Source organism: Orycteropus afer, unplaced genomic scaffold (genome assembly GCF_000298275.1).
Source record: "Orycteropus afer afer isolate SDZICR_OR568_19922 unplaced genomic scaffold, OryAfe1.0 scaffold00207, whole genome shotgun sequence".
Lineage (NCBI taxonomy): Eukaryota > Metazoa > Chordata > Mammalia > Tubulidentata > Orycteropodidae > Orycteropus > Orycteropus afer.
The window spans coordinates 4,085,747-4,099,731 of NW_006921794.1; the positions used below are offsets into that span (position 1 = coordinate 4,085,747).

The 13,985-nt window shown below is 50.3% G+C and overlaps 1 protein-coding gene across 1 annotated transcript; it reads right to left on the reverse strand.

Moving 5' to 3' along the window:
* Positions 1-443: 443 nt before the first annotated feature.
* Positions 444-4,530, reverse strand: LOC103203224 (protocadherin-8). The gene is made up of 3 exons (XM_007948190.2): positions 1,900-4,530; positions 1,528-1,735; positions 444-817 (listed from the first exon to the last, which is right to left on the reverse strand). Exons 1-3 carry the CDS (start codon positions 4,528-4,530, stop codon positions 444-446), a joined length of 3,213 nt encoding a protein of 1,070 aa, XP_007946381.1.
* Positions 4,531-13,985: the final 9,455 nt, after the last annotated feature.

Sequence of the window (13,985 nt, forward strand, 5' to 3'; positions counted from 1 at the left end):
GATTGTTTTAGGTAAAAGATAAATTTCCATTAAGTAATTCCAACATTTTTTTTTTGTCTTACAGACAGTTCCTTTGGCAGTAACTTCCACTTTAGCTTTTATTATATAAAAATATAACAAAATTTCATTATATACAAACATTACATTACACAATGTACAGGTTAAAAACACTAAGAAAATGGCAAGCCTCAAGTGAAATTAAAATCCATAGCATGATAAGAAAAATTAAATACTGCACACATTTCATAAAAATTACATTAACTACATTTTTTTTTGTTTGTTTGTTTGCAAATACCAAACAGTATCAATGTAATTGGAAATAGCTTCCAACAACTTCATTTTAAGGCACATCTTGCATATTTATATATACAACACTGAAACTGGTCAATTAACTTAGGGGCTTCTCAGTGACCTGTGTATGTGTGAAGACATGCAGCATGGGATTACGCATTTTCATTGGCCCCCTTCTTTGGAGACAGATACCTTCCAGGGGGGGACTGGTAGAGGGGCACGCTTATCTCCTGCAGATCTGGGAGCCTCCCTGGGCGGGGAGGGGAGAGCAAAGTGACTGTTCGGTCATAGTCCCTGTGCAGCACTTTCTCGTAGACGCTCTGCAGTCCCACTGTCTTGGGCAGCTGGGCCTGGTAGTAGTTGTCCCTGCGCAGAGGATCCCGAGGCAGGGACGTGCTCTTACAGAAGGTGGACATCTGGGCTGGTGGGTGAAGCGGCGGAGGTGCATTGGGCCCCCCGCAAGAGGGACTCCAGCAGCGGTCAGAGTGGCCAAGGATCTTACACTCTGCTGTGCACGCCCACAGTCCTAACATAAAAGTGAAAGGAAGAGAGCATGATGATTATTACTGAGATTACGCATACCTCCGCATCCATCTTCAGAATGTCAGACAGAGTCAGGGTGGCTGACAAGAAAAGTGTGTATGAAGATGAACACTGTGACTTAAGACTTTACAGACACATCACTTCCTGTTAAAGTACCTTAATAGGAAGCTGGCCTAGCATCTTTTGCTGGAAGAAAAAAAAATCCAAATTCCCTCTTTAGCTGACTAGCACTACTCCTCTCTCTGCCAACAGGGTGGGCTTGTGCTTTACTGACATGGTGGAGCTACTGTCAACTGGGCATTTTGAAATTCACTGTACCAGGCAGGCCTGGTTTGCAATTCCAGGACTGTTGTTGTTGTGTTTTGCCATCAAGTCATAGCAGCCCCTCCTTGAGTTTCCCAGGCAGTATCACTACGGAAATAGATTGCCCAACCTTCCTTCTGAGGAGTGGCTGGTGGGTTTGAACCGCCAGCCTTCTGGTTAGCAGTCAAATGCCTTAGTCACTATGCCACCAGAGAGAGAGAGAGAGAGAGAGGAGAGGAAGGAGAGAGAGAAGAGAGAGAGACAGAGAAAGAGACAGAGACAGAGACAGACAGAGACAGACAGAGAGAGAGGCTGGGAACCTAGATGAAAGGAAGAGAGCAGGGCGGGAGGGGAAAAACGCTTAACTTGGCGGGGAAGAAAAGTACTCACCACTCTGCATGTGGTTGATGAGATCCTTTTTCAGAGCGTCCCCGCTGATGTCGGAATCGCTGTCGTTGAAATCACTGTCCCCTTTGCCGCTGTCTTTGCCGCTGAACTTCTCCGCTTCTCGGCCAGAGATGGTGTTGAAAGAGTGCCCCTTCCAGACAGCCACAGGGGGCGCCGACTCCTTCCCAAAGCCGGGGGAGGCACCGTAGGGCTGCAGCAGGGAATAGGGGAGGATAGAGGGTTGGGAAAGAAACAAACAAAATAGTATGGTAAGTTAAGCATCTCCTGCGCTCGACCACCCCGACCCCTCCTGTCCCTTCCCCCAGGCTGTCCGCAGAGCACGGAGAGGGGCGCCCAGCCAAAGGAAGGCCTCACCTCGGCGTGCGCGCCGCGGAGCCGCTGCTGCCCCTCGAAGTGACAGGCGCTTTCCCCCGTGGCGCTGCCGCCCTCCGAGCGCGGCACTTCGCCCGCGGCGACCGCGGGCGGGGGCGCGTCGGCCGCGGGGCTGCCAAAAGGCGCTTTGCCGCTGCCAGGGAAGGTGAGCACGTCGAACATGTTGGGCCTGGGCCCAGCTCCCCGGGCGGCCTCCTCCGGGGAGCCGGGAGCCGAGGCTCCGCCGCCCGCCGCCCCGGGCCGCTCTTCCCGGAGGGCCCCCCCTTTGCGCACCTCCTTCTTGCGGCGGTTGCAGGTGGTGGCGATGGCGATGATAGCGGCCAGCAGCAGCGTGCAGCTCCCGGCCAGTACGATGATGACGATCAGCGGTGTGTCCCATTGCAGCGCCGGCCCCGACGCTCCAAGCCGAGAGCCAGGCGGACGGGAGCGCTCCGTGCCCTCAGGACTGGAAGGCCCCTCTGGCCCGCGTCCGCCTCCTGCGGTTACTACAAAGCTGACTGTGGCGCTGGTGGATAGAGGTGGGCGGCCGCCGTCGGAAACGACCAGCAGCGCCCGGAATACGCGGCCCGGGGGCTCCAGCGACAGGTCGCGAGTGAGCACTATCTCCCCCGTGCGGCGGCCGATGGCGAAAGCTTCGCGTGGCTCCTGTTGCAGCAGTTCGAAAGCCAGCTCCCCGTTGGCGCCATCGTCCGCGTCCCGGGCCTGTATGCGTGCCACGGCCGAGTCCCTTGCAGTGCGTCCGGGGACTGCCACTTCTAGGGAGCCGTTGGCCGGCGCTGGGTGCACTAGGACTGGCGCGTGATCGTTCTGGTCTAGCACCCGCACTTGCACCAGGGCGCTACTTGAGAGCTGAGGTGAGCCGCCGTCGCTCGCCTGGATGCGCACGTCCAGCTGGCGCAGGGCCTCATAGTCAAAGCTGCGCAGAGCGTAGATGGCCCCAGTGGCCGGGTCCACCGAGACGTAGGTGGACACGGCGTCCCCTGCGCGGCCCACCTCGGCTTCCAGCAGCTGGTAGGTGACCTGGCCGTTGCGGCCCAGGTCCGGGTCCCGGGCGGCCACGGTGGCCAGGTAAGCCCCGGGTGGGTTATTCTCGCGCACCGACACCTCGTAGACTGGCCGCGTGAAGAGTGGCGCGTTGTCATTTTCGTCGCTCACGCGCACCGTGTAGGGTCTCACTGTGCGCAGCGGGGGCGCGCCGCGGTCCTCCGCCACCAGCGTCAGGTTGTACTCGGCGATTCGCTCGCGGTCCAGCGAGGCCGCAGTCACCACCAGGTAACTGCCCGCGTAGGCAGGCTGCAGCCGGAAGTGCTCGTGCCCATAGAGGGCGCAGCGCACCTGCCCGTTGGCGCCCGAGTCCCTGTCCGAGGTGCTGACCAGCGCCACCAGGCTCTCTCGTGCCGCCCCCTCCGGGACTAGCGAGGTGGCGCCGGCCTCGGGCGTCCCGGACACCCCCGACGAGGTCGCTTCTGCACCCCCGAGAGCAACAGCGGCCGCAGCCGCGGCGATGGGAGAAGTGGCAGGCGTTCCCGGGGCGGCTAGAGGGGTGATGGCGATGTCGGGCGCATTGTCGTTGACGTCGCGGATGCGCACGATGACCTTGCAGGTGGCGGCGCGGGGCCCCGGGCCGCGGTCCTGCGCCCGCACGTCCAGCTCGTAGGTGTCCTGGCGCTCGTAATCCACTGGCCCTGCCAGGGTGAGGCGGCCTGAGCGCGGATCAAGCCGGAAGAGGCGGCGCGCCTCGGGTGGAGTGCGGGCGCCAAAGGCGAACACCACGTCGCCGTTGGGGCCCTCGTCTGGGTCAGCCGCGTCCAGGTCGAGCAGCAGCGAGCCCACGGGCGCGTCTTCCGCGAGCTCCACTTCGGCCACGGCGCCCTGCGGGAAGGCCGGGCTGTGGTCATTGGCGTCCAGCACGCGCACGCTGAGGGCGGCCGTAGCAGAGCGCGGCGGGCGGCCGCCGTCCTGGGCCACCAGCTCCAAGCTGTAGGCGGCCTGGCTCTCACGGTCCAGCTCTTGCAGCAGCACCAGGTCCGCGCACTGGGCGCCGTCCGCGCGCGTTTGCAGCTCCACACGGAACGGACTGTGGGGCTCGGCCAGGCGCACACTCTGCAGCCCGTTATTGCCCACGTCCTCGTCCACTGGCACCTCCAGGGGGATGCGCGTGCCCACAGCCGCGCCCTCGGACACCTCCACCGGGATCTGGGCCCGGGGGAAGCGCGGCGCGTGGTCGTTGACGTCCCTCACCTCCACCTCCACGTGCACCAGCCGGAACTGCTCCTGTGAGAAGCTGACCACGTCGAAGGCCAACACGCACTGGGGGGCCCGGCCACACAGGCGCTCGCGGTCCAGGCCCGCGTCCCCGACGGTCAGCTGTCCATCGCCCTCTCGCACCCGAATCAGCGAGCTGTTGAACTGCTTCATCAGGCGGAAGCTTGTGTCTCCAGACACTTTCATGTGCAAGTCCTCCGCCAGGGTCCCTATAACAGTACCAGGGGCGTCCTCCTCGAAGGTGCTGTATCTCACCGTTTTGCTCTGGGCCACTGAGAGCACCCAGCAGAGACTGAAGAGCTGCAAGGGAAAAAGGCAGGGACTACCCCCGCGCTTCCTGGGACTCATGCCGCCGGCCCCAACTGCTATTCCAAATGGCTGACAGCCCTTTATGGTTTTTAGGTCTGGGCGCGAGTCCTTCGCCAGCTCGGGGCGGGAGAAGTCTTCCGGCTGCTGTTCTGCTGCTCTGGCGGGTTCAGAGGACGCTTGGTCCAGCCCTCACTCGGTGCCTCCCCCTCCGTTCTCCCCGCTGGAGCTGCACCGCCGCGCGCCGCCTCAGCCTTTATAGCCGCAGATATGCAAATAACCCGGGCTAGGCAGCCAATGGCGGGTTCGCCCTCTCGTCGCTCCTCTGCCTGCCTCACACAATCCCTTTAATGTGGAAAGGCTTTGGGAAAACAAGAAAGGAAAATTAGGGAATCTTTCCATTGTTTCTTTAACTCTTTTTGTTTTTCCCCTCCTTCCTGTCAGCGCTCTGCATGCAGGGGAGTTGGCACGCGGCTCTGGGAGTAAATGGGATGGATGGTTTTGTTAATTGTACCCCTCCCGCGCCTCCTGCTTGGGCTGAGTGCGAAAATCCTGGAGTTTCGCCCCAGTGGCTTGGGCTCCCCACTCACTCTCGACATTTTGCACCTCCGAGGCTTCCAAAGGCTAGCAGCCCCCTCTTCACAGACGCTTTTTTTTTTTTTTCTCTGCCGGACGAGGCTTTGCTTGCCTTCTCTCCTGGCTTCCCACAGAGCCCGGAATAGTCTCTCGATTAAGGAGCCTGAAGGATAAGGGGAAATTGATTTTATTCAAATTTGTGTATGCAATTGTGTTTTGCTCGTGTGAGCCTCAGTGATCAGAGCTGCCATTTCCCTTTCAGAAAGGAGCCCTGCGATGTGTTAGTATGCATCTCACTGTCCAAGTGGCTTTCTTAAGTCCTGGGCGCTAGCAGGCAAGGGGGGAAAAAAAAAAAGTTCCAAATAGGATTTAGCATAAGCTTGAGGAGATTTGGAAAGGTTTCAAAGATCAGACTGTATCAAAGGCTTATGAAGCCCTCGTTAGCAGTGGAAATAGAATGGCGTGGCAGGCGATCTCATTGGAGACCCCAATGTCTGTATTATTTTACTGTGACAAGCTAAGGGGAGAGAAAGTTGAACAGTTTCCACAGCGGAGTTGGGCTAACTTGAATATAATGAGCAAACGCCACATGTATCCATTATGTTCCTCTATTCATCCCCAATCACTGCCATAACTCTCTGGCTAAACGATGATGAGCGCTGAATTCCACACAATACCCGGCTGGTATTAAAGTGCATTTAGAGAACTTTCCCTCCTGATACCCTGTTCTGCCTATTTAAAGGATTTTCTTTATGTTCTAATAGGGTCGCTCTGGGAAACAACACTCGTCCAGTTCCAGAAGAACAAAATCACAGCATGAGGTTGAAACCTGGCATGAACCTGGCGGAACGAAACCATCTGCCTACCAAAGTGTGGAGCTCCGGCACAGCCGAGCTCTGGGTTGGGTTGGTACCAGGGTTGACCTGGCACTGCGATGCCCCTACAGGTGACCCTCTTCTCCCACAATGAAGGCCAGAGAGACGGGTTACAATACAGAATAACACGGATTCTTAATGATTCTTATTGAAGGGCTTTATTGAGCAGGCTATGCAAATACACATGAAGGAAGAGAGGTAAAAACAAAAGCCACGCACTTGAAGAAATTAAAAAGGCGAAACGTTTGATAACCAGATTGCATTTAGTAAATGTTCATCTGAACCCTGATTTTAGTTCTGCTGCCAGCGTCCTCTGTTTTCCTTTCCCTCGAATCTGAGGGAATATGTTTTGGTGTCTACCCTGAGAAGAGCAGGAGTTCCTTCAGAGTAAGGAGGACAAGCAGGGAGCTGGGAGAGCAGTGGGCGTGGGGAGGATGAGAAAAGTCCTCGGATGTCGGAGACCAGAGAATGCAGCCCCACACATCAATACAAGCTTTTAGGAGATTGGGAAAGGGGGCGGTAGATAGTTGGGGGCTTCTTCAGAGCAATCATGCCTGCCTCTCGTTTTTCTCCTCCGTCTCCTTCACCTTGCAGCCTCTGAGTGCTTCTGCAGCGGCGAGGGAATATGGAAAGGATGGACATCCTCTCCCCTCGAAGCCCAATTTCCACCCTTCTTTTGAACTTTTTCCCCTTCCCAAATGCCATTTAATGTCTGTCTATCTCTCCGCCCCTACCCAATATTCCTCGGCGATCTCCGCAGCCGAAAGAACCTTCTATTTCCAAGCCCCAAAACATCCCAACGCCCCTTGCCTGGGACTAGCTGGTGACCCTTGAGGCTCCCAGGATTCAGCCATCCCTCCTCATCACCCACTCCCCGTTGGTCCAGAGGGATCAGATTCAGAACTCCGCAGGCGGACAGCGGCCTTCGCACTTCCGCTCGCGTAACCTGGAGGGGTCAGGCAGGCGCTGCGCGGCACTACGGGGCGGAGAACTGGCTGGGGGTGTGAACGCGGCTAGTGTCTGCGCTGAGAGCTTACCACTGGAATTGCAGCGAAAAGGTGACTTTAGTTGTTTTCTCGAGCAAATACCTGCCCAGAGCCCAGCTACGAGTCTCCTGTCGACAGCGCCCCGCTCTTTTTTACGCGCTTGCACCTCGCGGTTCTGTGCTAGGGGCAGAACTCGGGGCCCGGGTGTTTAAGTTTGTTTGTTTTTGCTCGGCAAGAGCATTGAAACTACCTGCAACATTACTCAAAGCACTTTCACTTTAGTGGAATTAGTATACTCCTTCTCAAGGCTGAAATAAACGGAGGCGTGCTTGGATGCGGAAGAAGCGAAGAGCCAGAAGCAGGCAAAAGCCAATAGGCAGGAGGAGGGCTGTGTGACGGCAGTGGGAGCTAGGAGCCGGCCCGCTGCATTGTATCCCCTCGGAAGTAACTACGGCAGCGGCGGAGCCAGGCGTCTCGGAGCCGAGAGCGCAGAGCCCGAGGCGGGGAGCTGGGAGCATGGCGGCCGCGGCGGGTGCGCGGAGGTCTTTCGAAGAGGCCGCCGAGGTGTGAAGGCACGCGAGCAGGGGGAGCTCTGAGCCCCGCCGCCAGCGGATTATGGAAATACATTTTAAAATAGCGCATCAGCGGGCACAGCAACTCCCCGGGGAGGAAAAATGTCCGGGAAGGGGGGTATATGGGGAAGGGAGGGTGACTGGCCTGTCTTGGCGAGCATCTAGCCCACAAAAGCCGCTCCAATCGCCTTGTTACCATACCAAAAGGCCCGGCCAGCTCAAAGGAGTACCTTTCTTTCGGGTTTAGCAACTTCGCCGGCAACTGTCTCCCAATCCTGAGAACAAACACCGCTACACAATGGCTGGCGTTTTCTTGGAATGCAAATGGTGCGGGGTCCGCAAAGCTGCGTTTCCGTTACCGAGCCTAATGCCTGCTTTGTGAAACTCGCGTGCAGACCCCGAGATTGACACAGGCGTCACGTGACGGGTTAGGGCTAGAGGAAAGTTTTCAAAGCCGAAACAATGGGGGGGCTCAGTCTGATCGGCTATCTCCCACAGTTTAGCGGGAAAGAAAATCAGGATATATTCTCATACGTAATAGGATTATCTTTTCCATTTCAAGTTCTATACAGCATGTAATTTATTTTTAATTAGGATTATATCTACCAGGAAAAGGAACTAGACGTCATTGGAAAGTGTAATTCTAAGGATGGATGGAGAAAGATTATTTTTTTTAACCTTTTAACTTTTTTTTTTTTTTGAAGCTGAGGGCCCGTGGTTTTCCTTACTGGCTCACTCCATCGGATAAACCTCCCAGGGAAGTTTGCAGCCAAGTGCTCAGCTAAACCGATGCAGTTCTTCAGGTGCATACAATTCATTACCTCAGAGAAACCGCACTTTGCAAAACAGCTCTTAGAATTCCCAAATCACTGGATTTGACAAGGGTTAACTCAAAACTTACTGCCATGAATCAATTCCGACTCATAGCGACCCCCACTGGGTTTCCAAGGCTGTAAATCTTTACGGAAGCAGACTGTTCAATCTTTCTTCCGTGGGATGGCTTGTGGGTTGGCCCTCTAGAAATGCAACTAAGCTCTTTTCCACGCTCCACTTGACTCCTCTTTTTTTAAAAAAAAATTAAAGTCGTGTGTGTGTGTTTGTGTGTGTGTGCGCACGCACGCCTATGTGTGTGCCTGTGTGTATGTGTATTGATCTGTCAATACTGACAAAGTGACTTTTAAACTTTATACCCAATCACAGAACAGCATCCTCCATAGCTCCAATTCAAGCTCAGCAGTCAGACAATGAGACAGTTTTGGGGTCAAGGTAACTGTTGTTTAAACATTGATTTTGGATTGATCCCAACGCCAGATGCTCACAAATCCTTGAACATTTTCAGGCCTTGGACCATTCATCCTTTTGTGTGTTCTGTGAGTCAGGACACTCTAGGAGATCTACTTTAGTCAATAAGTAGCAGAGCATAGCTGTTAACTGCAGGCTCTGGAATCAGACTGTTGTTGTTAGGTGCTTTTAAGTCACTTGACAGGTAGTCCCTGACTTACTTATGACATATTTAACTTACCAGTGGCGTAGTGCCTAGGGCATTTGACTGCTAACCAGAAGGCTGGTGGTTCAAACCCACCAGCCACTCCTCGGCAGGAAGGTTGGGCAATCTACTTCTGTAGTGACACTGCCTTGGAAACCCAAGGAGGGGTCGTTATGAGTCAGATCTGACTCCATGGCAGTGAGTTTGGTTTTGGTTTTGGTAACTGTATTTACCACTGTCTGTTTTTTTTGTACATCCTATTGTTAGCAATATATACAAACCCACTGCCAGTTGAGTTGGATCTGACTCATAGAGACCCCTCCTTGGGTTTCCAAGGCAGTATCACTGCGGAAGTAGATTGCCAAACCTTCCTTCCCAGGAGTGGCTGGTGGGTTTGAACTGCCAACCTTCTGGTTAGCAGTCAAGTGCCTTAGGCACTATGCCACCAGAGATCCTTAGTAATATGTACTACGTACAATATTGCACCACATAATTTGCTGATGTTATTCTCAAATGTTCACTCACAGATGTTTATATGTAATGTTTCCAACCCCTGAAGTCAAATAAAAATCAGAATTATAAAGATGCTGGTAATAAAAGGCAATACAAGTATTCCCTGCTTTTTGAAAGTTTGCTTTACACTGTTTTACTTTTACGAAAGACCTACATTAGTATTTGTTTTTGCCAACCGAAAGAAATCTAAAGAGGATTTCTGCTTTTACATAAAAAGGCAAAACTAGCGTTCAGCATTTGCTTTGCAGCAAGCTGTTAAAGAGGCAGTGAGTACTCTGAGCAGCGAGAGTGGCATTGCCAACCTCCTTTCCTAGGAACTACACTTAATATCTCAGCATCAAACTGTCATAGCTTTGAACTGTGTCTGTGATCTATATGTTAGTGTTATTTTAGGTTTTATGTTACTTTAGGTCCTTTATGTTATTTAGTATGATTTGGTAGGTTATTTCTGGATCTAGGAATGCCTCCAAATGTTTTCAGTATAAGTTAACAGTAATTGCTTCTTCACTTTACGTAGTTTCGGCTTACGAAAGTTTTCATAGGAGCACTCTACTTTTGAATATCAAGGAAAACCTGTAATCATGAAAACTACAATTTTAAAAAAGAAAAAAAGAGAAAGATATTTTACTTACATCAGAACTGACCTGATGGAGTCATCAGAACGCAGCCTCAAGTTGTGAGTAGGAAACAACCTATATAAGGAAGAAAAATCATAGACCATGTAATCCAAACTTCTAATTTCTAATTTCATACGTGAAGAAATTAGGTCAGAAAGGGGAAAAAACCACACACGCACTACTATTCCCTTGTCTGTTCTTTGCTTCAGTAACAATTGCCCTCTGATCTCTTTTTCCCTCTGGAGATAATACAGTGGTAGGCACATAGATTCCCAAAGGCAGGAGAGGATGGTCATATTAGGGCTCAAGCAACTTTGATACTCTCATGTTATTTAAAGTCTTTTTTACTCTCTGCTTGAGATCAGATGATGACAAAAAGGAGTTTTCAGTAGCCTTTAACACCATCCCCTTTTTCACAAAAGCTATGTATTAAACTGAATCCACCTAGAGATACCAGTATTGTTGTTTTTGTTTTTGTCATTGATTTGTTACTTAGGAGACTCCATGTGTTACAGAGTAAAACTGCCCCATAGGGTTTTCTTGGCTGTACTCTTTGTGGAAGCAGATCACCTGTTTTTTCCACAGTGCTGCTGGGTGAGTTTGAACTGCTAACCTTTTTTGGTTACTTGCACCACCCAGGGACCTTGAGATACCAATATTTAGTAGACTGTTGTTTGTTGTTGTTGTTATGTGCCATAGTGTTGGACCCGACTCAATAGCGACCACTCCTTGGGTTTCCAAGGCAGTATCACTATGGAAGTAGATTGCCCAACCTTCCTTCCAAGGAGTAGTGGCTGGTGGATTTGAACCACCAGCCTTCTGGTTAGCAGTCAAGTGCCTTAGGCTCTATGCTACCAGAGCTCCCATATTTAGTGGACAGCAACCTTTAATTCAAGGAGCTCTGGTGGTGTGGTGCCTAAGGCATTTGACTGCTAACCAGAAGGTTGGAGGTTCACACCCCCCAGCCACTCCTTGGAAGGAAGACTGGCAATCTACTTCTATAAAGATTTACCACCTTGGAAATCTGATGGGGGTCGCTGTGAGTCAGAATTGATTTGATGGAGGCAAGTTTGGTTTTGATTTGGTAACCTATAATTCTGGGGAAGCAGGAGTGTTCCAGAGGACTGTCCTTCCTAGGATCCCTAAGAACAGCAGGTGACCTGCTGTTGCTTGTTCTAAACCAGTATGTAAAAAAAAAAACACAAAAATAATGTCTACTTCTGTGCCTCCCTTCATTCTATCAATAAGGATTTTCGGAATTTACTAAGTGCCAGACTGTCGTAAGTGCTATGGGAACAAAGATTAAAAACAAAATAAAATGAAACAAAAACTGATATGAATAAATAAATAAATGAGGGAAGGAGACAAATCTATACAGAAGAATGCCAGATAATTTATGTAGATATTCTGCCCTTCAGGAGGTGGGACATACTTTCCCCTGTTTAAGTGCTGGTTGCACCACAGTGATTGCTTTCTAAAGGATGCACTATGGGAAAGGTTTCCAGAAAAGAGTACTTTTACATGGTGAAACCCGTAAAGCATTGCCTCAAGGTTAACAACAACAGTGATAAGTTATGTCGACAGTATGGACCTTTGATATTATGTGAGGAAATGGCACTTTACAACTGTGGATTTCCTCCCAATAACATCTAACTCCAATCTAATCATGAGCAGAATCCAAATTGAAGGACTTTATATAAAATACCTGACTAAAGCAAAAACCAAATTCCCTGTTGTTGAGTCAATTCTGACTCATAGCAACCCCCATTGTGTTTCCAAGGCAGTAAATCTTTATGGAAGTAGACTGCCCATCTTCCTTCCATGGAGCTGCTGGTGGGTTCGAACCACCAACCTTCTGGTTAGTAGTCAAATGCCTTAGGCACTGTGCCACCAAAACTGTTAAGGTCATCAAAAACAAGGATAATCTAAAATGGAATAGCAGCCACTCCTCAGAGGAAGGTTGGGCAATCTACTTCTGTAGTGATACTGTCTCGGAAACCCAAGGAGGGGTTGCTATGAGTTGGAGCCTGCTTGATGGCACATAACAACAACATGGAAATAAGGAGAATGGTCATACATTTTGAAGAACACAACCAATGTTACTGAACAACTTGTGTAGAAATTGTTGAATGGGAACCTAAACTGCTGAGTAAACCTTCACTGAAAATACAGTAAAGTATTGTTAAGAAGAAAACACAAGAAACTAAGAATAATATGACAAACTGTCATGGCTGAGACAAGCCTAAGGAGACATGACAACTAAATGGAATGCAGTATCCTGGGTGGGATCCTGGAACAGAAACAGGACATTAAGCTAAAAACTAAGGAAATCTACATAAAGTATGGACTTAATGATAATGTATCAATATTAGTTTATTATAACAAACATATTTACTAATCTAAGACCTTAATAACAGGGATAACTGCACGTGGGGTATATAGGAACTCTTTGTATATCTTTGCAATTTTTCTGTAAATTTAAGACTTGTAAAATAAGATTTTATTGAACAGACAAAACAAAAACAAAGGAAATCATAGAGCCTGCCAGCCCTTAGGGACAATAGAAGAGTAAGCAGATAGCAATCGGGTATGATAAGGTGCTGTGATGCAGGCCCACACCACTGCCCATCATGGGCAAGACTGTTCACAGTCTTGTGGGAGAGTGAAATGCCTAGACACAAGCCACAAGACCTCCTGAGAGGCAATGCCAATATGCATTGCATGCTTGTAAGAGCCCAGAGGAAGGGGACCCAATCACTCTGGGAGTAGGGTGCTTCCAAGTGGAGGTGGCATTTGAGTTGAATTTTGAAGGATGAGTAGAAATTAATCAGGGGTATTAAGGGAAGGAGTCTCTGAGTAGTACAAATGGTTAAAGCACTCAGCTGCTCACTGAACTTTTTTTTTTCTTCAAATTTTTATTGTGATTTGGGTAAAAATGTACAGAGCAAATTAATTTTCCATACAGCAGTTCATGCATATTTTGTTTCATGACATTGACTGCAATCCCCGCAATGTAACAGCTCTCTTCCCACTTCCTCCCTGTAGCTACCTCTTCCCTGTGTCCTTCTTTCCTATGCATTCCAGCCCCCTGAGAGATTTTCCTGTGCAAACACTGCCCTTCTCTTCTCCCCTGATTGACTGCTCTAAGGAGTGTAGCTACCTTTTGTAAGTTGCTAACTGAAAATTGGAGGTTTGAGTCCACCCTGAGGGATCTGAAAAGAAAGGCCTGGTGATCCACTTCTGAAAAACCAGCCACTGAAAGCTCTATGGAGCTAAGTTCTACTCTGACACACACGCCATCAGTTGGAATTGACTAAATGGCAACTGATTTGAGTAGGGAAAGGGCAAGTAGTGGAGAAGAATAGGGAAGAGCACGTGTGGTGGCACAAAGGTCTGAGGGTTGGGGTGTAGGGTGCAACGAAGGGGGAGCAGAGGAGTGAAGAAAGCCAGGGCTTGAGCAGTCAGGGCCTTCATGTACTAGGTTAAGAAACTTGAATTTTATCCTTAAAGCAATGAAGAGCTGTTGAAGGACTTCTTTCCTGAAATCACTATGTTCTTTAGGGTGAAGAGAAGGGCAAAAGTAGTGCAGGGAAAGAGTAATGGACAAGAAGACTAGCCTGGTTGAATTAGGTCTCTGTGTTAGATTGGGTTCTCTAGAGAAACACAAAAAAACAGCAAAGTATATATATATATCAGAACTCAGTCATCTGATCTCATCATGGGAACAACCACACAGAACTGGGGTCCAGCCAAGTTGACACACAGCTCCAACTATCACAGTCTGAAAGGAAAGTGAAGGATAACTATAGGACTACATAGTGGTACGAATCCCAGGAAACTCAAGGTAAAAAGAGAGTACATTACAATTGCAC

Coding starts and splice junctions, on each gene's coding strand:
- LOC103203224 (XM_007948190.2), bottom strand. CDS start 4,530: ATGAGTCCCAGGAAGCGCGGGGGTAGTCCCTGCCTTTTTCCCTTGCAG. Junction 1,736..1,899: donor TCCGCGGCGCGCACGCCGAG/GTGAGGCCTTCC, acceptor TCCCTGCTGCAG/CCCTACGGTGCCTCCCCCGG. Junction 818..1,527: donor CATCAACCACATGCAGAGTG/GTGAGTACTTTT, acceptor CTTTTATGTTAG/GACTGTGGGCGTGCACAGCA.